We start from the raw sequence: 22329 nt of genomic DNA on the forward strand, positions 1-22329 counted from the left end.
AAATAAATTATGAGCCTCATATTTGTTTGATTTGATTGTTGCCTTCTATGTATTAAACTTATGGTTTCCTTTCTGTACTACTAGTGCTATAGCGTCTGGATCTGACGTGAAACCTTCTAGTAGGTAGGTTTCTGCTAATAGCGTTCTAGAGATATAGAATAGCACTCTAGGGCGGAGTTTTGGTTCGGATTGTGGGAGAATTTGGAGGTATGCTGCGTGGCTAGTGGACCTAGTATCAGCGTAGTCGTTGTTTCTTGTTGGTGTGAGCCAAGGCTCTTGGACTGCAATTATATCAACCCTTAGTTCGACAGCTAGTTGAAGAGTAGACTCTGTAGCCTGGATACTCTTATTCAGATTCGCTTGGAGGATCTTAATGCTGTCTAACATTCTGTTGTATATTGGTTCTCCTTGTTTGTTATAGCTGCGAGGACTTCACAGTCTCTGCTATTAGCAAAGTGAGGTTCTTTGCAGTTTGAGCATTTTGGGAGTGTATGGATACAAGGCTTCCCACTTGTCGTGCAGGTGGAGCATTTATGCTGCGATGTAGGGTGGGTCCCCGCACATAGCTGGCATGCTGTTTGGTTCCGGCATTTAAGCTTTGTATGGCCAAAGCCTTGGCAGTTGTCGCATTGGGTAGTAGCTGGAATACTTCTATACTTTTCAGTGCGGAGGCTCTCTCCAAGGATAATGATCCTCGCTCCTAGTTTCTTTGCTTCAGCTTCTGTTTTAAAAGCAATAACAATAGAGCTGTTTTGCTTGTTCTTCCAGTCTTTTGTAAGCCAGTAGGAATTACCAAATATTTGTAGTCCTTTGTTGTATGTAGGGATTTCAGTTTGAAAAGTGGTCGTACTAGTTACAACTGTGACGGTATCCGTTGGTTTCCCGAGTTTCTCACTGGTATCGTGAATTGCTTCATGGTGTTTCTATCTCTAAGCCATCAGATTGTTGTTTGCTAGAATTTTCTGTCAGCCTAGCACCTCGGTTCACCTAGTATACTGTAAACTGTATCTCACGTGACTCCTCGTCACCTGCTTACTCATCTTAGTCGTGTATATAATCGCTTCTGTTGGTTGGCTTTGCACTAAGTGCGAAAAGGGAAATAACCATAACTAGGAATGCATTCTGTTCGGTGATTATTCTTTTTGTTCTATCTCTCGGTTGCTATGAAGATATACGCGGGTTAGTACGGGTCAGACCGAAGTAGGGCCGACGCGGCCCGTGATTAACATCTGCAATCCGACAGCTTCATGTAATTCTCTCAATACAACAACCTTCTTCCTCATGTCTGCTTGATCCTCCCATATCCAAAATTTTCCATTGTTTGATCGCTTCCGACCAATTCTGCACGTCTCAGCGACACATTTCCATGTACTTAGATAGTAGCTCTGTTCGTAGTCAATAGATCAGAGTTCTCCTAGATTTGACTTCCTTAGAGCTGTCACACGTTCAGATGACCTATCACGTAACTAAGCAGAACAACTCAGCCACAGCTACCAGCAGCCACTACAGTAACGAGAGACAACACTAAAAAACAGTTCTTGAAGCTCGAAACTTGATTTGCAATTGTTAAGAGGGACAACCTATTTTCCGACTACTCAAAAGAACTAAATTTACTGCTCTCAGCCCAGTTTTAGTGGAGCAAGTGTTTTTTGGGGGGGAGGAGGGGGGATAGACAAGGGAACACAACTTCATAAACAACCGATAACAGGTTTCTCCACCTTCCCTGCCTCTTAGTCATTTAAGACTATGTCAAAACCTTTCCAACTCTCAAGTGCCTCCCAGCATGTTTTCTCGTATAAAACAAAACTGCCATTATAGGTGAGTACTTGCACCTTCTTCCCAGGAATATTCCCTCCGTTGAACCAGGATTTAGTGTGCCGACTCAATCTAGGTTCAATCAAGCGCTCAAGTTCTTCCCTCCACTCGGCCTCTGCCGATTCCTTTGGTTCTATAGACTTTGCGTTCATTAATTCGAGCTTTTGAATGGTTGACAGCATTATATCAGCCTGACATTCAATAATGGTCGGCCCGTTTGCCCATGCCGTAGGCGCTGTCACACAATATATATTAGCTATCTCATTCATCTCGAACTAGATTATTGGCTATCACGTACCCTGAGGTGAATATATTAGGAAGGCATTGGGAAGACCGGGAACAAAGACTCCCAGGTACGTTCTAACCTCATCCTTCCACAATTCCTGTATGTCAATCCCATTTTTTGTTTGTAGGCCCATAGTGGTAAGCCTAGTTAGATATTTAGAATTAACTCTGGCAGAGAATCTAGTAACAAGAGACAAAAGTGAGTACTTACGACCCGGTAAAGCTGTCAAAACCAGTTGCTAATACCAGCACATCAAAGTTCTTCTGGGTCCCATCCTCGGTGACAAATCCGTTTCTGTTGAATTCGGAGATAGGTGAGTTTTGGATGCTAATGACTTCGACATTTGCCTGGTTTAAGCACTTATAATAGTCCTGAGCTTGAACACACCTTTTGGCGCCAAAAGGATACGGCGGCTTCAAGGGAGCGACAATGTCCATCTTTACAGGATCTGTCATTTGTGCACGGGTCTTTTTGGCCCAGAAATTGTATATCTCAAGGTTAGCCGCTTGATCGGTAAGGATATCGCTGTAATTTGATGAGGCAAAATGTGATCCTCCTTGGGACCACAACTCTTCCCAGTAAGCCTCTCGTTCCTCGAGCGTCTGATCAAAGACTTTGCCTTGTTTCTTCGCTGAAAAGTACCCTGCTGGGTCGTTGCGGCATTTTGCCAGGATTTCCTGAAGTTTAGGTTTGGTTGCCAATTTCTCTTCTTCGCTAACCCTTTTTTGAACCATCGGAAGGCAGTAGCTAGGGTTCCTCACGCAAACCAAGAGGTAATCGACTTGCTTTGATAGTTCCTGTATGACTTGGACGCCGGTAGCACCCGTACCTATCACAGCCACTCTTTTGCCATAGAGGTCGATGTTTTCGGGCCAAGATGCCGTGTGGTAGACCTGACCTGCGAAATTGCTGAGTCCTGGAAAATCCGGGCGATGAGCTCGGTGAAGAGCACCTGCAGCCAAAATTAGGTACTTGCAAGTTGCAGTACGCTGCCCTGCCTTCACGGTCCACTGTCCTTCAACAACATTGTACCGAACACTTGTGACCTCAGAATTGAAATACGTGTCTTTGCTAAGGCCCAGGATCTTGTCAAGATGGTCAAAATATCCAGCCAGCTCCTTTCGGTCAGGGAATTTGAACTCCCAATCCCAGCCTTGCTGAACCTCAGGAATATTAAGCTGATAAAAAGGGTACTCGCCGTCAACCCGAGCTCCTGGGTAGCGATTCCAGTGCCAGACTCCCCCAAGGCGAGGACCAGCTTCAAAAGCCTTAACTGTTAATCCAGCTTTCCTCAAGCGATACAAAGATGCAATCCCGCTGAAGCCAGCGCCAACAACCACTGCATCTAAGTGCATGGATAACTTGTCTTGATAATTAGTTGACATAGGCAAATTGAAAGATACAATCACTGTAGGTTTTTTATTAGTTATTAAAAATTAAACAAGAAATGCTTATGGACTAACCTTGAACCTTTTGCTTCAAGCCGATGTACTGTAGACCGTTAGAGTGTCAAGAGAGCTCAGGTTCGATTTGGCGCAAATGATCTCGAAACTTGAAAAGACGTGGATGCGACCTGAATGTATGCGACTTAAGAGTACTGGAGCTCTGCATTTTTTTATATGATACGCTGTCGGATCGTGAGTATCGGTAGAGACGTCGGCTGCTTGACACTTCGGCCCGACTTCGGCCCACCTTGCGCAGAGCTTAGGTGTACCTTCGTAGCAGCTATGTTCGTAGAAAAATCAATACCAATACCAGTCACCAGAAGAACCTCGTTGTTGTTATTCACCCCGTACGATCGTACAAGGCCTACCAACATACGCTAAAAATGTGTTCAATCCCCGGCTACCGGAAAGAAGCAATAATGAAACGATTACCCTATCTCTCGGAACATGTTCGCTTAACTAGTGTTTCGGTTCAGCGGATGCACGGTTCTGGCTCTCATACACCCGGTAAAACCGGAAAATTAAAACAACTGTCGGATCGTGAGTATCGGTAGGGACGTCGGCTGCTCAACACTTCGGCCCGACTTCGGCCCAACTTGCGCTGAGCTTAGGTATACCTTCGTAGCAGCTATGTTCGTGGACAATGAATAAGAACAATCACCGAACAGAATGCATTCCTAGTTAACGTGCCCCACTATCGAGATGTGCACACCATCGAAATGCGCACCCAAAAACACACCAAAAAGCTAAGTTTTGGCAACTCGATATCTCAACAACCACCAAATTGTCACGGGGAGCGGTAGGCAGGTAAGATAGATGCACGTAATCAGTATATTCACTACGTATAGCCGAAAGTGATGAAGGTGGAGAAAACGTGCGTGAACTTGTTGTATTGGAGCTACGGGAGAAGGGAGAATATCTATGGTGCGCGCACGGAGCAGCTGACTAATCAGTGCCTGGCCAATCAGAGCACGGGAAGCCTGATTCACCGTGAATACTAGTGAAGGCTCTCACCGCGTCTCGACAGAAAGTATAGGGTCAGGTAAAGGACAGGACGTAGCTCAAGGAGCTACTATTAGATAGGTCTCGAAGGTTTTGTTCACAGAATCCGGGTGCGCTAGCGCACCCGGATTCTGTGCAGCCAATCAGCGCCTAGTAGGTCTTGGCGCATCCTTGCCAGCCAGCGCCGTGACACAATATACTAGATATGCAAGTGGGACAGCGAAGCTTAGTAATTTGTACGAGGTACGATTACATTAGCACCTAAACGGTATCAAATCTATCAAACTTTCAAACAAACAGTCTCCTAAAACACTATCAAACTTGTCAGATAGCAGGCGTGTCGAGCCGAAAGTGCCGACACCGCTAGCTAATAACGGGTTAGCGTCTTAGCAGAACAAAACTCTCAGCGCGCACCTTAGAACAGACACAAGAACCGATCAATCATGAACATCCATCACTTTTGTGCAATATCTTATCTAATCTGACAAAACTAAACAATTCAAATGTAACTCTAAGTGTCAGAATATGGGCATATTTTGGGTGGTGGACAAAATCCGGGTGTTTGGAGCTGTGGATTCTGTGAATCAGTTAAATTAGTCAGCGCGCACAATCCACCGCGACCCAATTGATCGAACAGCGTTGGACAACAACACAACACGACATCAGACCAGAACAACACAATCGATCCCCATCATATTATTATACTATTATCCCCGTCTTTGATAACCCATCACAATCTGACACTAAGTTTGTACAAACAAACCAAATTAGTGTACAAAGTTTGTTTGATTTGCTTGATGACAAGTCTGTCCCACAGAGCTTGAACAAATATCCATGAGATGATTGACGACTTTCCACATCATCAGCAAACGCTGCATCAGATGCTCCATAGAAGAGAGACTTGTCCCAGATGTAGGACGAGCTCTCTGCTATCTACTGACTAGCTCTGATCGCCAGATGTCTTGTTCCATACAGGTATCGCCAGACATGCTTTACCGCCGATACGTGCTTCTGCCCAGGGTTCTGGAGATGCCGGGCCAGTACTGAGTGGGTTCGTGCCACATCCGGTCTCGTGAATGTCGAGATGTACGCCAGCGATCTGACTAGCTGCTGGTACAGCTGAGTACGCTGGTGATTTGTATCCTCTCTAGTCTGGGGCAGGGAGTTCTCCACAAGTGGAACTGCTGGATATCTCCCTCCAGACTTCTGATCTAAATCATACTTATTAACTACCTTCTCAATAAATGAGTCCTGTGTTAACCAGATCGTTCCTGCTGTCCAGTCTCTCAGAACTCTGATCCCAAGGAACCACTTGAGCTCTCCGAGCTTTCTCAGGTCGTATACCGCCTCCAGTCGTCTCTCAAATTTCTGATGATCATCAAGGTGATCCGGATGTACCAGTACCACGATATCATCAACATAGAAGAAGATGTCAGACTATCCACTATATATACCTTCATGCTACAACTGCAGGAAGGTCGGCCTTTTTGTAGTTCGACAGAAGACTACCAGTCTCTCGTTGGTAAACAAGCAAGGAACGCCCTTAACTGATTTCAGACCCAACTTAATTAGCGTCTCCTTTAGGTGCTTGTACCAGAGAAGAGGCGCGTCTTTCAGCCCATAAAGAGCTCTCTTAAGTTCGAGTATCTTGCCAAGCTCTTCTATGTACGGATCTGGAGTCTTTACGTAGACTAGCTTCTCAAGAGGTGCGTTCAAAAAAGCGTTTAGCACATCATACTGATATGCTTTCAGGCCAAAGGCTGCCGTGAGAGCCATGAGGAATCTGAACACTCGTGCGGCCAGCGTGGCTGCGTACGTGTCGCCCCAGTCCTCCTGGAGGTCTCCTCTCACGACAAGCCGAGCCTTGTACTTACACAGAAGTCCGTCTTCATCAAACTTGTACGTGAATACCCACATCAAGGGCAATCTCTGGCTATCACCCACTGTGGCTGACATTGTCTTAAAGCAGCCCTTTTCACGACAGCTCTTGAATTCTTTCGCTGCTGCCGCTTTAAATTCCTATCCAAAAGGGTGCTTCTCTAGGTCTTTCCATCTCTTTGGCGGAGGTGGAAGCTCATCCCTGTGTAGCCGTGATTTCTGTGGCTCTATTTGCTGAAGTGCTTCGGCGAACGCAATAAAGTACGTGCCGAGCGTCTTCCTCTGTCTTTTTCCCGTCAAAACGTTAGACTCACTAACCTGACCGCTAATCTCCTCACGTCTTGGAGCGTTGTTCAATCATCGATCTGGTGCCTCTGCTTCGGCTGGTATAGTCTCCCAGCCTCGCGGCATCTCGACTGTTTCCAGCTCGGGCTCGTGCTCGGGCTCGGGCTCGGACTCGGGCTCAGGCATCGATTCTGGAGTGCTCTCAGGTGTTGGCAACGTCCGAGGCGTATCCTTGGCGTGGTCTGTTCGAGCGGCTTGCTCGGACCGGCTCGGACCACTCCAGTCTCTCTGTGCCGACTGTAGGAGCGCTTCTATCTCCTGATCGGTTTCCTCTAGTGGTTCTGGAACGTCCAGTATCGTCACCACCTCTCTCAAAGTCTGTCGATCTGGGTAGACAAGCTCAGTTCCATCATTAGACATGAAGACGACGTCTCTCGTCCTGAGAACTCGTCCTAATGCTGGCATCCATACTCGGTATATATTCGTGGAGTCATATCCAACCAGCTGTCCCATCAGCGCGCGAGATTCGAGCTTCTCTCCACGCTTCAGCTTGTTGTTTAGCACGTAGGCTCGTGCTCCCACAACATTGAGGTGAGCTGCCGATGGCTTCTGTTCACGTACAACCTCGTACGGAGTCTTCCATCCGAGTGATTCGATGGGTGTTCTGTTGAGTAGATAGACTGCTACTAGGCAGCACTCATTTGAGAGCTCCATTGGTAGTCCATCAATCCTGATCGCTCTCGCTCGGATCACGATCATCTTTCCGGCCTGTTCTGATAGGCCGTTCTGCTCCTCTGTGTACTCAGCTCGGGGTTCTATAATAATACCGAGATCTTTAAGCACATAGAGCAACTCGCTATAGCCGCGCTCGTTGTCAAGCTTCACGACCACCACGACTGCGCCGAACTGGCGTTTAATCTTAGCCAATAGACGCACCACTGTGCGCTTAAGGGTGCCTGAGCTCTTGTCTGCTAGGCAGCATACCTCATGCCACTTGCTATACTGACACACTGCGTGAAGCATCCATAGGTCTCCATTATAGCAGCGCTCGTTTCTTTCTCTCAGCTGCACTAACACAGTCCGCAACAATCAATTAAGTGGGTCCTAGAAGGTTCAGATTGGATTGATTGATTACCGCTTTAAGCCTAGTAGTTACCTATAGGAGTTTAAGCCCTACCTAGATAGGTAAGTGGGTCTAGGAGAGTGACCGGATTGAATTGATTGTTGCGGAGTCTATGCACTAAGTCCATTCCTATTCGGTAGAACGGCTGTTCAGCTGGCTTACTTTGAGCTCCTCTGCTTACAAACTTGTGAAGCTTTGTTTTAATACAGACGTGACAGTCTGTCCATTTAGGGGCAATTGCTTGCTCCTCAACACTGATTCCGATCACATGATCGTTCAAGTGCCCAACTGCTTTTCGGCTGATGTGGCCGAACATCCGATGAGCCGTGTCTTGACTGACTGAGAGATCCTTCCTCGGTTCCTTTGAGGGCTTGGTATATCGAGTCGCGTACGTAGAGAGTAGATCCAGCTCAACTTTCTTGTCTTTCTCCACGTCGACGAGCCAGTGGCCGTCTCTATACCAGAGATGGCAACAAGCCGGCCAAGCTGCTATCAAGCCAAATGTGGCCCCTGCTCACTAGCGGCCTAGAATATATAGGTATAGCTATACCTAGATAGAGGGGTGGCACGGTTCTCTTGTAGACCTGTGGTTGATCGACAAGGCTAGTAAGCAGGGGCCACATTTGGCTTGATAGCAGCTTGGCCGGCTTGTTGCCATCTCTGCTCTATACTGGAGTAGACAGATCACGTTCGATGCCTTCTTTTGATATAGACAGTCTCTGCCTGAGTCAAAGTTGATGCCGAGAGATCGGCTCCGTGATAGGCCAACGACGCTCGTGAAGAAGCCAGGGATGTACGCCACCCATGTAAGCTTCATCTGTCCTTCTCCTGTCGGAGTCTTGACCTGGATAGTCGTTTCTCCCCATTCTTCGACCTGAGTGAGGGCTCCTCCAGCGTATACACAGTCTGAAGGCCCACCTTTCTTTGTCAAGATCCAGTCGGCTCCTTTCGTATTCGTGACGTGGCAGTTCGAACCTGGATCAAGTATCCATCTCGTGAGCAGTGGTGGAGCTAATAGTCCTGTGGCTGCAGCAGTTTGCAGCACCGCATTAACGTGTGGCTTATCGCGCGCTGTCTGTCCATCGTCCATACTAATCATGGACGAGCTCTGGACCTCAGCCTGCGGCTTCGTCTTCTTCTTAAGCCCCCGCTCTGTTGCTCTTAGTGCATTGGCCATCGAATTCGACGTAGGACTGTCTCTAAGCTCTGTGAACTTATCCTGAATTGCCTTGTCTAGCTTCCAGTCCTTTGTCCGAACTGACTGGTTAACGTACAGGCAGTTATCGAACTTGTGGTTTTCCCCATCAAGACACCTTGTTATCCATGGTCCTGAGCGTGTACGAGCTCCTTGGCTGTTGCCACTACTTGCTACCTCGAGTGTAGCAAAGGTTCCAAATCCTGACGCGATTGGACGTGTACGTCGGTAGTACGATCTGAACTCCGCGATCAAATCCGCGATCAGCGGAAATTCTTCATCCTTCTGTTCCTTCTTAATAAGGTCTTGTAGCTGAGTAGCTGCCCAGCTATCATCTAGGCCTCTGATTGACAGGATAAACTCTTGTTAGATATGGGAGGACCAAGCAGACGTGAGGAAGAAGGTTGTTGTATTGAGAGAACTACATGAAGCGATTATATACAAAACTAAGATGAGTAAGCAGGTGACGAGGAGTCACGTGAGATACAGTTCACAGTGTACTAGGTGAACCGAGGTGCCAGGCTGACAACTCTTCCTGCGCTCTATTGCCAGTCGTCTCTGGCATCTTGGCCTCCGTGAGGAGTCGGGTGATTGTCACCCACTCGTCAAACCATGTATCTAAGTTTGCGGTCTTTGGTCTCGTGCAGACTACTGTGTACCGAGCTCTGAGTTGGTGGTTTCTCTCTCCAATCGATGGACAGAGGTGCTTCTTTAGCGTTCTCAGCTGGCTATAGGCGTCTGCGCAATCGAGGATTAGGTCTAGGTGTTTGACGTCAATTGTCTGCACGATCTCTAGGCTCAGGTTTCAGAAAGCCTTCTCCTTCGTGAGCCACATGGCCTCGTCGCGATCGAATCGTCTAGCCCATGAGTTATACGTAGCGAGCTCTGTCGCTGTTAAGTCTGGGATGTTGATCTGCTCTTCTGTAAGAGGATTTCGAAATCTCCCCACTTCAAGCTCTTTAGGTCTCTCGTCTTCCAGCATCTTCAGCCTCTCTGGCGAAAGATCTGGGTTAACGTACTCCCACAGACCATTCCGGTCTGCGGATATCTTCCTCGTGAACAGCCATTTCGACCAATCTTCTGGCTTTCGGAGGGTAACTGACGCTCTAGCCACCTGCATTTCATGCTCTTGAGTTGCCATAACTACCTAGCTAAATATGCTCCTAGTGTTGAGTGTCGTCGTATCGACAGGTTGTCTGTTAGCTGTATATCGGGTGAACGCAGCGATTTAATTAAAGGCTTCCGGGCTCATAACTGTAACGGGGTGAGGAGAGGATGAGGACTGCGTTGCATTGTGTAGCTATGGAGGAACTGCAGCTATATAGGTGTGTGTGATGAGAAAGTGTGGTAGCGATAGCCGTACCCAACTCTCACCCAAGTCGGTCTTGGCAAGGCCCAAACCGTTACAATCTTTCCCCCTCAATCAACCCATACCCTTCAGCCCCTGGATGTTGTAATTTTCAAACCGCTTTCAACTGCTTACTCAAAGGCGTTATCCAACTACCTTCACAACAGCCAGGGGCTGCTATCAGTTAAAAAAGGAGAGTTCTTTCCTTTTTTTTAGAACGCCTGGATGTCATCCTTCAAGAAAAACACCATCCAAAAGTCCTTCACCGCCACAGGGATCTGGCTACCTGATCCAACGCCTATACTCAAAAGATTCAGCCGCGATACCCCTGAGCTATCAAGCTCGGATGAGAGCTCAACATCAGTACTTAGCGGGTCAGATTAGCTCAAAATCAAGTCACTGATCCGTCAAACAACAAGGGATGAGAGAAGTAAGGAGATAAAGAAACTCAACAGGTCACTTCATCATACCTCAACCCAAAATGAGTTACTCCGGCATGAGATCAAGGGGCTCAAGAATGCCCTAGTTACAAAAAAGAAGCAAAACAAGCAGAGCCACCCCTTTGATCTCCAAAATAATCAGGATGACGATCACGGAGGAGCTGTTTTCTGGTCGCCAAGGAAACTTCGCCAAGCCAAGGAGCGTAGGGTTGAACAAGATCGTGAAAAGGATCAATTACAACTCCAAAAAGCTCATAGATCTGAGTTGAGAGAGCAGACTAGGTTAGACAAACTCCGGGTAACTCAGGAGAAGCGCGTAGAGCGAGAGAAGAAGAAGGCAGTAAAGGAGAAGGAGCAGGTTGAAAAGACAGCTGAACGGGCGCGCCAAAAAGCTGATCGCGACTCCAAAAAAGCCATCCAACAAGCCCAAAGTAGTAAGCGCAAGACTTCACAAAGCTCTAGTAAAAGTAACAAGCGTCAAAAACGTGTTGTTAATGCTACAGAGGTGGGGGAGTCATCAGAGGCTGCACCAGCACCTACACGGTTTGATAGGAGACTAACTTTCAAGAAGCACGTCGCAGAAAGGGCGGCGCAAGCCAGGAAAGTAGCGAACCATCTCCGGAGCCTCGCCAACACAGCCCACGGCCCTCCAGCAGGATCGCTACGCAAGGCAGCCATAACATGTATCCTGCCCATACTACTATACGGAGCCGAAACATGGTACGAGGGCAGGACTAAGAACCCACGAATTGCAAGGGTTTCCCGTAAACCCACGGTCAGCACTAGGGTAGGCTGGCACCTAACCACGATAGATCAGGCACTAGTAGCAGCCACGAAGGCAATCCTCCCTGCGTGGAGGACAACACCAAACGCAGTACTGCTAAGAGAAGCTGCGATGCCGTCGGCACAGGTGGCGCTAGAGGAGGCCAAGCTCCGCTTTGCAGTTCACCTACGCACAATAGACGACAAGCACCCACTTACTAATAGAACTACACTGCCACTAGTCATACGAGGACGCGCAGCGGGCAACCGACGGATACCAAGATCGAAGGTTCAGCGCGTAGCACAACTGCTACCCGCCACACCCCGAAACGTCCTAGCCAGCCCTCACTTTTCAGACGGGTCGAGGCAGGATCCAACGCAAGGGCAAGGAAAGGACATTGCTGCCCAGAATTTCACCATCTGGTGGGAGTCTCTTGGACAAGAGACAATCACTGTCTTCTCAGACGGGTCTGAACAACAAATCAACGGTACAAGGGTGGTCACTTACGGGTACGCTATATACCAGGGCCAGGCCGCCGTGGCGACTGGACAAGGCTCACTAAATGCCCTTAGCCACGTCTTCGATGCGGAGGCTATAGGCGCGTGCAGAGGACTCAAACACGCACTACAACTCTCACTGCCTAGCCAGAGGGAGATTGTACTCTGCATAGACAGCACTTCGGTAATATGGGGCATACGCGGAGCCGCCCCTACCTCCTCCCAATGGGCGTTCCTCCAAATTCATGGAGCTATGGAGGCCTACAACGTGAAAACGCGGTGGGCGCCGGGACACATGAAGATTGTTGGAAACGAGCTCGCCGACCAGCTGGCTGACAACGAGGCCAAAGACCCGCACCAGCCATACGGCATGGCCGCCTCCCCCACAAGATCCGGTATACGAACAGTAGGCCGCCGCCTCCTCGAACACATAAGGGACACTTGGTGGAAGGATAAGAGCAGTAGGCTATCAGCATGGTACACGCAATGGCAGCTGCCATACGATACTAGGCGCACGCCCGCAGCGCTATGGCTGCCCCGAAGGGTACTCGCGAAAGTCCTTATGATACGCTCAACGCATGGCGACTTTGAATGGTACCACCGAAAATTCAACCACGAGGATACCTCAGAATGCCCATGCGGTAGGCCCAAGACGCCAGAACACCTAGTGTTCTGCAAGAGAGCCACAACACACTTCAAGAAGTGGCCTCTACGCCCCATCGTGCCCCCTCGCACAAGACAGGAAGGCCTAGCGTACCTCGCGCAATTAATAGACCAGCCACAAGAGTTCGAGACCTTCGTGAAGGTAACGAACTCCTTCTATGACGAGTGATTTCTATTTTTGAATTTCACTAAGACCCGCTGAATTCCTTGGCATTGTTCAGTGTAGGATTCGCGGCAAAACGCCGCATAGATGTGTCAGATAATAGCACTGTTGAAGATGAGAGCGTACAGACGCTGGGTTAGACTAGCGCGACCTGGCATCTGTGAGAGCCAATCGGATCACAGGAAGGCTTGGCACCCCCCCAGGTGTGCCCACAACCGTAGACAGAACCAACACACAATCAATCATCAACATCATCACCATTATTACCTATTTCATCAGTATTCCAGATGAGAGCGAATATCTGACAAGATGCCACAACCCACACGCTCTCTCTCAAACCTTTTATTATATCTCAAATTGCCTCTTGTTACTTTTTCGTTTCTCTCTCTAAAAAGCAGTTACTGTACTGCATCGATCAAAGGTGCAAGCCACGAAATACTAGAATATTGTAGGAAAACGGCTTCAAATGGCGGGAGTCCTTTTCACGAACATGTATATAGGCAGGACATCACTCCCCTTAGATACAAAACACCTAGGAATAGGTTCCACGAGGCAAGTGCGACAACACTATAAGACCACGGCGGGACCCGCCCGAATACCCTATGGGAGGTTACAGATAGGGCGTTAAACCACAATCAACATCAACATCAACCAGCACCTACACCAGTAACTACCTGCAGCGGCCGGAACATCAAGTTACCGAGTAAATACAAGTAGCACAAGTTGATCACAAGCATCCAATTACTACAGCACCACAAATTATTGTGATAATAGCTTTTGTGGGTGGCTCTACAGCCTCATTTTTGTCGAGACGCGGTGAGAGCCTTCACTAGTATTCACGGTGAATCAGGCTTCCCGTGCTCTGATTGGCCAGGCACTGATTAGTCAGCTGCTCCGTGCGCGCATCATAGATATCTCCCTCCTCCCGTAGCTCCAATACAACAGTTCACACACGTTTCTCCACCTTCATCAATTTTGTTCGACTTTTCGTGTTGTTGGGGTTGCGCATTGCTCCGATCCGCGCATTGCGCGCACGGACACGGTAGTTACGTACCAACCTAAACAGATGCTTCGGAACGGTTCGGACCGCGGAAAACATAACTCGGTTACAACGATCTGAATGACTTTCGGAATTAGCAAAAACCACACAGACTTACAAATACCAAGACTACGGAAACGCTCAATAGATTCATAATTATATAGAGTTTGCAACATGCCATGTTAGGGGGAGTAGCAAAAGAAAATCCTAACAAAAACAAAATTTTACCAAAAACAGGAATCAACTATATCAGTACCGGACTCCAGACAACATTCTGCTATGACCGATAGCTCGAGTTTAAGAGAAATATGGCACTTGAACAGCGATGTACCCACAGCTGTGGAGCGGTGCGTGCACGAGCTGTTTGCAGACCAGGCAAAAGAACAGCCTCAGGCGCCGGCCATCTGTGCGTGGGACGGCGAAATGACATATGGCGAGCTGGACGAGCTATCAAGCCGACTAGCTAGGCATCTTGTTAAGGTGGGGGTAGAGGTGGAAGACGTTGTTCCTCTCTGCTTTGAGAAGTCAATGTGGACAGTGGTAGCTATGCTCGCTGTGCTCAAGGCTGGCGGCGCGTTCGCACCCCTTGATCCCGATTACCCAGCCAGCCGGCACGATGAGGTCTTCCGTCAGACTAAGGCCAGGGTAGTGCTAGCCTCAGACCAGCACGCGACGCTTTGCAACGGTAACAACCGCATTGTCGTGGTGGTTAGTAGGGCCTCTTTAGATGGATTGACAAGCGCAAGCGACAAGACCAACGCGATAGCAAGGCCAAGTAATATTGCGTACGTCATGTTCACTTCAGGCAGCACAGGAACACCCAAGGGAGTCGTCTTAGAACACAGAGCAATTTCGACAAGCTGTCTCACCCATGGAGAGGCGTTTGGCTTCTCGTCTAGCACTCGAAGCCTTCAGTTTGCCGCTTACACCTTTGACGCGTGTATTACGGAGATTATTACAACTCTCTTATTTGGCGCATGTATTTGCATTCCCTCTGAGTTGGATAGACGCAACGACTTATCGAATACTTCAAATGCCTTAGGAGTAAGCTGGGCATTGCTTACGCCAACGGTTGCACGAACACTTGACCCAAAAACAGTTTCATCGCTTAGAACCTTAGTGCTTGGGGGTGAGCAGGTAAACAGTATTGACTGGGAAAGGTGGAGTCATCTTGAAAAGCAGATCAATACGTATGGTCCTACAGAGTGCAGCGTTTGGTGCACATCACACTCTAATGCCGCTGGTTTCACGTCAGGAACGATTGGAAGGCTAATTGCTTCTATGGGTTGGGTAGTGGATTCAAACGACCACAACAAGCTTGCCCCGCTCGGGTCGGTTGGCGAGCTGCTCGTCGAAGGGCCGATCCTGGCGCGTGGATACCTGGGCGACGCAGAGAAGACGGCGGCCGCCTTCATCCAAGACCCGACCTGGCTGTTGGAGGGCTCTGGAGAGCACGTAGGCCGACACGGGAGGCTGTACAAGACCGGCGACCTAGTACACTACGATGCAGACGGCAACCTGGTGTATGTGGGACGCAAGGACGTGCAGGTCAAGGTGCGCGGGCAGCGGGTGGAGTTGGGGGAGATTGAGCATCATGTGCGCGAGTGCATGCCGGAAGTGGAGCGTATGGCAGCAGAAGTAATCATGCCAGGAAACGACAAAGACAAGGCGACTGTGGCCGTCTTTGTGCAACAGAAAGAGGAAGAGGCTTCCGCTGGAGACGGCTCCTCTGCACGGGTTTTCTTCCCCTCCCAGGTGGACAGCCAGCTCAGCCAGCGGCTGCCTAGCTACATGGTACCCGGAGTCTACTTTGCGGTCGCGCAGCTTCCCATGACAACGTCGGGCAAGACGGACCGCAAGCGGCTGCGCGAGATCGGGTCCGCGTTCTCAGCTCAACAGCTGGCAGAGCTACTCACACGAAGCCAGGGACCGAAGCGGCAGCCGTCGACAGAGCAGGAGAGGGCGCTGCAGAAACTGTGGGCGCGGGTTCTCGACATCGACGCCGACAGCATTGGGCTGGACGACAGTTTCTTTCGCCTAGGCGGCGACTCGATTGCGGCCATGAGGCTGGTGGCCGAGGCGCGTCAGGAGGCCATTCATCTCACGGTGGCAGGCGTCTTCCAGCACCCAAAGCTCGTTGACTTGGTTGCTTGGACTGAGGCAAAAGTTCCAGCGACAGCGCAAAGCATCGCCCCCTTCTCCCTACTCGACTCTGCCTCGGATGCAGACACAATACGCATCCAGGAAGAAGTGGCCGCCATCTGCGGCATAAACAGAGATCTTATTGAGGACATCTACCCGTGCTCACCGCTTCAGGAGGGCCTAATATCGCTCACGTCAAAGCGGGCGGGTGACTACATCATGCAGAGTGTACTAGAGCTGTCAGTCAACACAGACGAAAGCGCTCTACGAGCGGCTTGGGAGCAGGTTGTGAAGCAATCGGTGGTGCTGCGCACGCGCATCGTGCAGCACGGCCGATTGGGTCTTCTGCAGGCTGTGGTAGCAGGCGATATACAGTGGGCGGAAGCAGACCATCTGGGAACGTACCTGGCGGAGGACAAAGCAGCGTCCATGCAGCTGGGCGATCGTCTGGCACGCTATACTTTAGTCAAGGAGCCAGAGGGTAGAAAGCGCTGGCTTGTGTGGACAATGCACCACGCTCTGTACGACGGCTGGTCTCTGCCTCGCATCGTGACCACCGTAAAGAAAGCATACAATGGTGGTGTTCTTGAGCAGCGGCCAGGCTTTAACACCTTCATCCGGTACCTTAGTCAGCAAGATCAGGAGGCCACTACCAACTACTGGCAAACCACACTCGCCGGCTGCGAGGCGACAATGTTCCCGTCACTTCCCCCATCAATACATCAGCCAGTCGCAGATGCGATATTGGAGCACCAATGTCCGCCGCTCCCCAGGACAATGGCATCCGATACCACTACATCAACGCTGATCCGCGCGGCGTGGGCCATCGTAGCTGGTAATTACACCAGGTCGGATGATGTCGTGTTTGGAGTTACAGTGACGGGTCGCAATGCACCAGTAGTAGGCATTGAAGCTATAGTGGGCCCGGCAATTGCGACGGTGCCTGTGCGGGTGCGTTTGCCAGGAGACTGGACTGTACCAGCCCTCCTTGCTGCTGTGCAGCAACAGGCAACCGAGATGATCCCATACGAGCAAACAGGATTGCAGCGGATCGCCAAGATGGGAACGGATGCGCAGCACGCCTGTGGATTCCAAACGCTGCTGGTAGTGCAGCCAGCTGATGAAGATCTGGAAAGCGACAAGTCACTGGGAAGGTGGCAGACCAAGCCAGAGCTGCAGGACTTCACGACGTACGCACTGATGGTGCAGTGCACGCTGGCTGCAGAGCGAGTGCTCATCACTGTTAGCTTTGATCCACGAGTCATTGAGCAGTGGCGTGTGCAGAGGATGCTGTGTCAATTTAGCTCCGTCATGCAGCAGCTGGCGAGAGCGGACTTGAGCATCAAGGTCGATGATATTCATCTGCTTACACATGAAGATAGACAACAGCTGTGGACATGGAACAGCGATGTACCCACAGCTGTGGAGCGGTGCGTGCACGAGCTGTTTGCAGACCAGGCAAAAGAACAGCCTCAGGCGCCGGCCATCTGTGCGTGGGACGGCGAAATGACATATGGCGAGCTGGACGAGCTATCAAGCCGACTAGCTAGGCATCTTGTTAAGGTGGGGGTAGAGGTGGAAGACGTTGTTCCTCTCTGCTTTGAGAAGTCAATGTGGACAGTGGTAGCTATGCTCGCTGTGCTCAAGGCTGGCGGCGCGTTCGCACCCCTTGATCCCGATTACCCAGCCAGCCGGCACGATGAGGTCTTCCGTCAGACTAAGGCCAGGGTAGTGCTAGCCTCAGACCAGCACGCGACGCTTTGCAACGGTAACAACCGCATTGTCGTGGTGGTCAGCGAAGCAGCTATCCTTCAACTATCCAGCGATGCCAGCAGGAGAAACCTTGTCCGGGCAAAAGCACAGCCAACTAACCCTGCCTACATCATCTTTACATCCGGCAGCACAGGAATACCCAAGGGTGTGGTAATTGAGCATCGGGCGGCTTCTACAAGCTGTTTAACACATGGGAAAGCGTTTAACCTCACGAAAAACGCAAGATTCTTTCAATTTGCCTCGTACACCTTTGACGTGTGCATCACGGAGATCATAACAACTCTCTTAATGGGAGGCAGAATTTGTGTCCCCGCAGAAAGCATGAAACTAGACCGTCTTGCCGAAACAATTACCCTTCTTAACGTTAATTGGGCATATCTTACGCCAACGGTTGCACGAACACTTGACCCAAAAACAGTTTCATCGCTTAGAACCTTAGTGTTTGGGGGTGAGCAGGTAAACAGTATTGACTGGGAAAAGTGGAGTCATCTTGAAAATCGGGTTAACGCTTATGGACCTACCGAGTGTAGTGTGATATGTAACTCTTTTTCCGGTCTAGAAGGCTTCTACACAGGTTTAATTGGTAAGGCGATCGGGTCGGTCAGCTGGGTAGTGGATCCAAACGACCACAACAAGCTTGCCCCGCTCGGGTCGGTTGGCGAGCTGCTCGTCGAAGGGCCGATCCTGGCGCGTGGATACCTGGGCGACGCAGAGAAGACGGCGGCCGCCTTCATCCAAGACCCGACCTGGCTGTTGGAGGGCTCTGGAGAGCACGTAGGCCGACACGGGAGGCTGTACAAGACCGGCGACCTAGTACACTACGATGCAGACGGCAACCTGGTGTATGTGGGACGCAAGGACGTGCAGGTCAAGGTGCGCGGGCAGCGGGTGGAGTTGGGGAGATTGAGCATCATGTGCGCGAGTGCATGCCGGAAGTGGAGCGTATGGCAGCAGAAGTAATCATGCCAGGAAACGACAAAGACAAGGCGACTGTGGCCGTCTTTGTGCAACAGAAAGAGGAAGAGGCTTCCGCTGGAGACGGCTCCTCTGCACGGGTTTTCTTCCCCTCCCAGGTGGACAGCCAGCTCAGCCAGCGGCTGCCTAGCTACATGGTACCCGGAGTCTACTTTGCGGTCGCGCAGCTTCCCATGACAACGTCGGGCAAGACGGACCGCAAGCGGCTGCGCGAGATCGGGTCCGCGTTCTCAGCTCAACAGCTGGCAGAGCTACTCACACGAAGCCAGGGACCGAAGCGGCAGCCGTCGACAGAGCAGGAGAGGGCGCTGCAGAAACTGTGGGCGCGGGTTCTCGACATCGACGCCGACAGCATTGGGCTGGACGACAGTTTCTTCCGCCTAGGCGGCGACTCTATCACAGCTATGCAGGTCTCTTCGAGCGCTCGTGCGGCTCACATCTCTATCTCGACTCACGATATTCTCCAGCACAAAACCATTGGCCGTTTAGTTCGCCATATATCATTAAAGCCTGCTCCTTCTCAACTAGTCATCCAGGATCCAGTAAACAGGGGCTTTGGCCTAACGCCAATCCAGGAGCTGTACTTCCGGCTAGAGAGTAGCGGTAGAGCTTGCTTTGATCAATGCTTTTTACTGGAAGTTAGTAGCTCAGTAAACATGGAATCGTTGCGTATAGCGTTTAAAACCCTTGTTCAACGGCACTCTATCCTACGAGCTCAATTTAGCCAAAGAACTGGAGGTGGGTGGCAGCAGCACATTTGCGATCGCGCTGACGACTCCTTCACCATCGAGTACGTGCAATCCACGGATCAAGATGACTTTTTACGCGCTATGCTTCAGAGTCGGAGCCAGCTAGACATTCAGAAAGGACCAATCTTAGCAGCAGCCTTGTTTGATGAGGACCAGCGCCAATTACTATTTATCACCGTTCACCATCTAGTAATTGATCTAGTCTCGTGGCGAGTGCTTCTTGAAGAGCTGGAGGACCTGCTCATTTCGCGGGAGCTTCCTGCTGCGCCTCCTATTCCCTTTCAGGCCTGGCAGGCTCTCCAAGCTAAACACGCTAACACGCACGGGTGTTCTGGTGGCATAATCCAAGCTGAGATGGATTCTAAACAGCTAATACTCTCCTACTGGGGCGTACAGCCCGGGACTATCTTACACAGAAGTACAGTATCAAAGGGCTTTGCACTTGATAAGTGTACAACCTCTGCCATTCTTGGATCCTGCAACAACGCATTCCAAACACGTCCTGTAGAGCTAATTCTTTCTGCTCTAATTCACTCCTTTGCTGCTGCCTTCCCGGACCGAGCCCTGCCTACTATCTTCAACGAGAGCCACGGTCGCGAGACTTGGGACAGCGGCATTGATCTTTCGCGAACTGTGGGATGGTTTACAAGCATGTTCCCAGTTCAAGTGCCAAACTATACTAGGCATAATATGCTCAATGTCATCCGCCATACCAAAGACAGCATGCGCCAGTTTAACGACAATGGCAGGTCATACTTTGCTTCACAGTTCACAGATAACGATACTGCCAATACATTCGCATCTATGTTCCCAGTAGAGGTAATGTTTAACTACCAAGGCGCATACCAGCAACTTGAGCGCAACGATTCGCTGTTTAAGAATCTGCTAATTCCGGACGGTTGCGAGCCAGCATCCTTGTTAGAGACGCCGCGGTTCGCTTTAATTGATGTGTCTGTGGTTATCGACAGAGGCTGCATACATGTAGCTGTTATAAGCGACAGTAGAGTAAAGCACCAGCAGCAGATAGCTAGCTGGATTGAGCAGTACGAGGTGGCTTTGGTGGAAATGGCTGCCATTCTTCAAAAGCGGCATCCAGAATGGACGCTAAGTGACTTACCACTAGCCTTCCAGACCTACCAGGATCTGGATCGCTTCCAGAAAGATACGCTTGCAGGGCTTCATATTCAGCCCAGAGAAGTTGAGGACGTCTTTCCATGCTCACCTATGCAGGAAGGCATCCTTGTTAGTCAGAGCAAGGATTCAGATGCATACTGGGTGTCGCTTGTCTTTGAAGCAGTATCGACTCAGCACAGCCAGGTCAGCTGCATTCAGCTGCAGCAAGCGTGGAAGGATGTTGTTCGGCGGCACTCGCTCCTACGGACACTGCTCGTCAATAATGTGCCTGGGTGTGCGGGAACCATGAATGTGGTGCTGAAAGATCCACAGCCGAGCATCTCGTTCTTCCAAGCAGCAGGCGACACAGTTACTCTTGAAGTGTTCCGCAATCACCGAAGCATGTCAGGACAGCAGAGCACGTTAGTCCAGCAAGAGAGTGGCCTACAGCATCACATGTCCATCTGCCAGCTTGACAATGGAAAGGTCTACCTCTGCCTAGACATTAACCACGCTATCTTTGATGCTCACTCTCGGGGCATCGTCTTACGCGATCTGCAGACGGCATACAGTGCTAAGCTTAATCCAGATAGTGCACTGTTTAAAGACGTTGTCTCGTATCTAGCCCAGCAGGAAGAGGATACAGCGCGCGCTTACTGGGCGAAATATCTGGACGGGGTTGAGCCATGTGCATTTCCCTCAATAGCAAACGCCGACGACGGGGATTGTAGGGGTAGAACAGTACACGTTCCTGAAATTGACGTGAGCATCATCCATGCATTCTGTCATACATGGGACGTCACGCCAGCTACCATCATCCAGACAGCATGGGCTTTGGTGTTAGGCCAATACACCCGATCAATGACCCCGTGCTTTGGCATGCTCTCCTCAGGACGAGACTTTCCGATTGCGGAGGTAGACAAGATCTTTGGCCCGCTCATCACTATACTCCCATGCAGGGTTTATCTAGGCAACGAGCAGACTGTGCTAGATGTCCTAAGAGCAGTGCAGCACGACTACACCAGCAGCTTGCCACATCAGGGCTTCTCGCTCGCTCGCGTACATAGCATGCTTGGGCTTGGAGCAGGCGCTTTATTTAACACAGTGCTATCGCTCCAGCGGATTGACGACGCAGTGGCAGTTGGCACTACTGGGGTTATTTTCCACATAGAGGAGGGAGCGGATCCTACAGAGGTAAATTGACGGACAAGCAGTGGTCTAACTGTCTAGCTAACGCGCTTTCTCTAGTATGATGTTAATATCGGTGTCGCATATAACCGGTTGACGATGGAAATTGAGATGCAATATAAGACCCGTTGCATGAGCGGATCACAAGCAAAGAACGTAGCAGACAGCTTCAGTAAAGCAATCCTTAGCATAGTAGGAAGGCCGCACTCTATGCTGGGTGGTCTAGGCATCCTAGGAGATGCACAAAAGCGCCAGCTGTGGACATGGAACAGCGATATACCCACAGCTGTGGAGCGGTGCGTGCACGAGCTGTTTGCAGACCAGGCAAAAGAACAGCCTCAGGCGCCGGCCATCTGTGCGTGGGACGGCGAAATGACATATGGCGAGCTGGACGAGCTATCAAGCCGACTAGCTAGGCATCTTGTTAAGGTGGGGTAGAGGTGGAAG

The 22329-nt window shown here is 50.2% G+C and overlaps 6 protein-coding genes across 6 annotated transcripts; 2 read left to right on the forward strand and 4 right to left on the reverse strand.

Moving 5' to 3' along the window:
• Positions 1 to 45: 45 nt before the first annotated feature.
• Positions 46 to 387, reverse strand: PtrM4_056960 (uncharacterized protein; the record flags this gene model as incomplete). Its single annotated transcript, XM_066105293.1, has 1 exon — positions 46 to 387. The coding sequence occupies one exon, from the start codon at positions 385 to 387 to the stop codon at positions 46 to 48; it is 342 nt and encodes a 113-aa protein (XP_065963920.1).
• A 1343-nt stretch (positions 388 to 1730) lies between these two features.
• On the reverse strand, positions 1731 to 6504 carry PtrM4_056970 (Pyr-redox-3 multi-domain protein; the record flags this gene model as incomplete). Its single annotated transcript, XM_001942107.2, has 6 exons — positions 1731 to 2050; positions 2114 to 2244; positions 2312 to 3509; positions 3565 to 3592; positions 5545 to 5985; positions 6058 to 6504. The coding sequence occupies 6 exons, from the start codon at positions 6502 to 6504 to the stop codon at positions 1731 to 1733; spliced, it is 2565 nt and encodes an 854-aa protein (XP_001942142.2).
• Positions 6505 to 6783: 279 nt separating this feature from the next.
• On the reverse strand, positions 6784 to 9594 carry PtrM4_056980 (uncharacterized protein; the record flags this gene model as incomplete). The annotated part of the gene is made up of 4 exons (XM_066105294.1): positions 6784 to 6842; positions 6987 to 7617; positions 8523 to 9372; positions 9557 to 9594. The coding sequence occupies 4 exons, from the start codon at positions 9592 to 9594 to the stop codon at positions 6784 to 6786; spliced, it is 1578 nt and encodes a 525-aa protein (XP_065963921.1).
• A 240-nt stretch (positions 9595 to 9834) lies between these two features.
• PtrM4_056990 (uncharacterized protein) lies at positions 9835 to 10170 on the reverse strand (the record flags this gene model as incomplete). Its single annotated transcript, XM_001942106.1, has 1 exon — positions 9835 to 10170. One exon carries the CDS (start codon positions 10168 to 10170, stop codon positions 9835 to 9837), a length of 336 nt encoding a protein of 111 aa, XP_001942141.1.
• Positions 10171 to 11712: 1542 nt separating this feature from the next.
• On the forward strand, positions 11713 to 12909 carry PtrM4_057000 (uncharacterized protein; the record flags this gene model as incomplete). Its single annotated transcript, XM_066105295.1, has 1 exon — positions 11713 to 12909. One exon carries the CDS (start codon positions 11713 to 11715, stop codon positions 12907 to 12909), a length of 1197 nt encoding a protein of 398 aa, XP_065963922.1.
• Positions 12910 to 14221: 1312 nt separating this feature from the next.
• On the forward strand, positions 14222 to 22320 carry PtrM4_057010 (EntF, Non-ribosomal peptide synthetase module protein; the record flags this gene model as incomplete). Its single annotated transcript, XM_066105296.1, has 3 exons — positions 14222 to 18730; positions 18781 to 21888; positions 21943 to 22320. The coding sequence occupies 3 exons, from the start codon at positions 14222 to 14224 to the stop codon at positions 22318 to 22320; spliced, it is 7995 nt and encodes a 2664-aa protein (XP_065963923.1).
• Between the last annotated feature and the right edge of the window lie 9 nt (positions 22321 to 22329).

Source organism: Pyrenophora tritici-repentis, chromosome 2 (assembly GCF_003171515.1).
Source record: "Pyrenophora tritici-repentis strain M4 chromosome 2, whole genome shotgun sequence".
Classification (NCBI taxonomy): Eukaryota; Fungi; Ascomycota; class Dothideomycetes; order Pleosporales; family Pleosporaceae; genus Pyrenophora; species Pyrenophora tritici-repentis.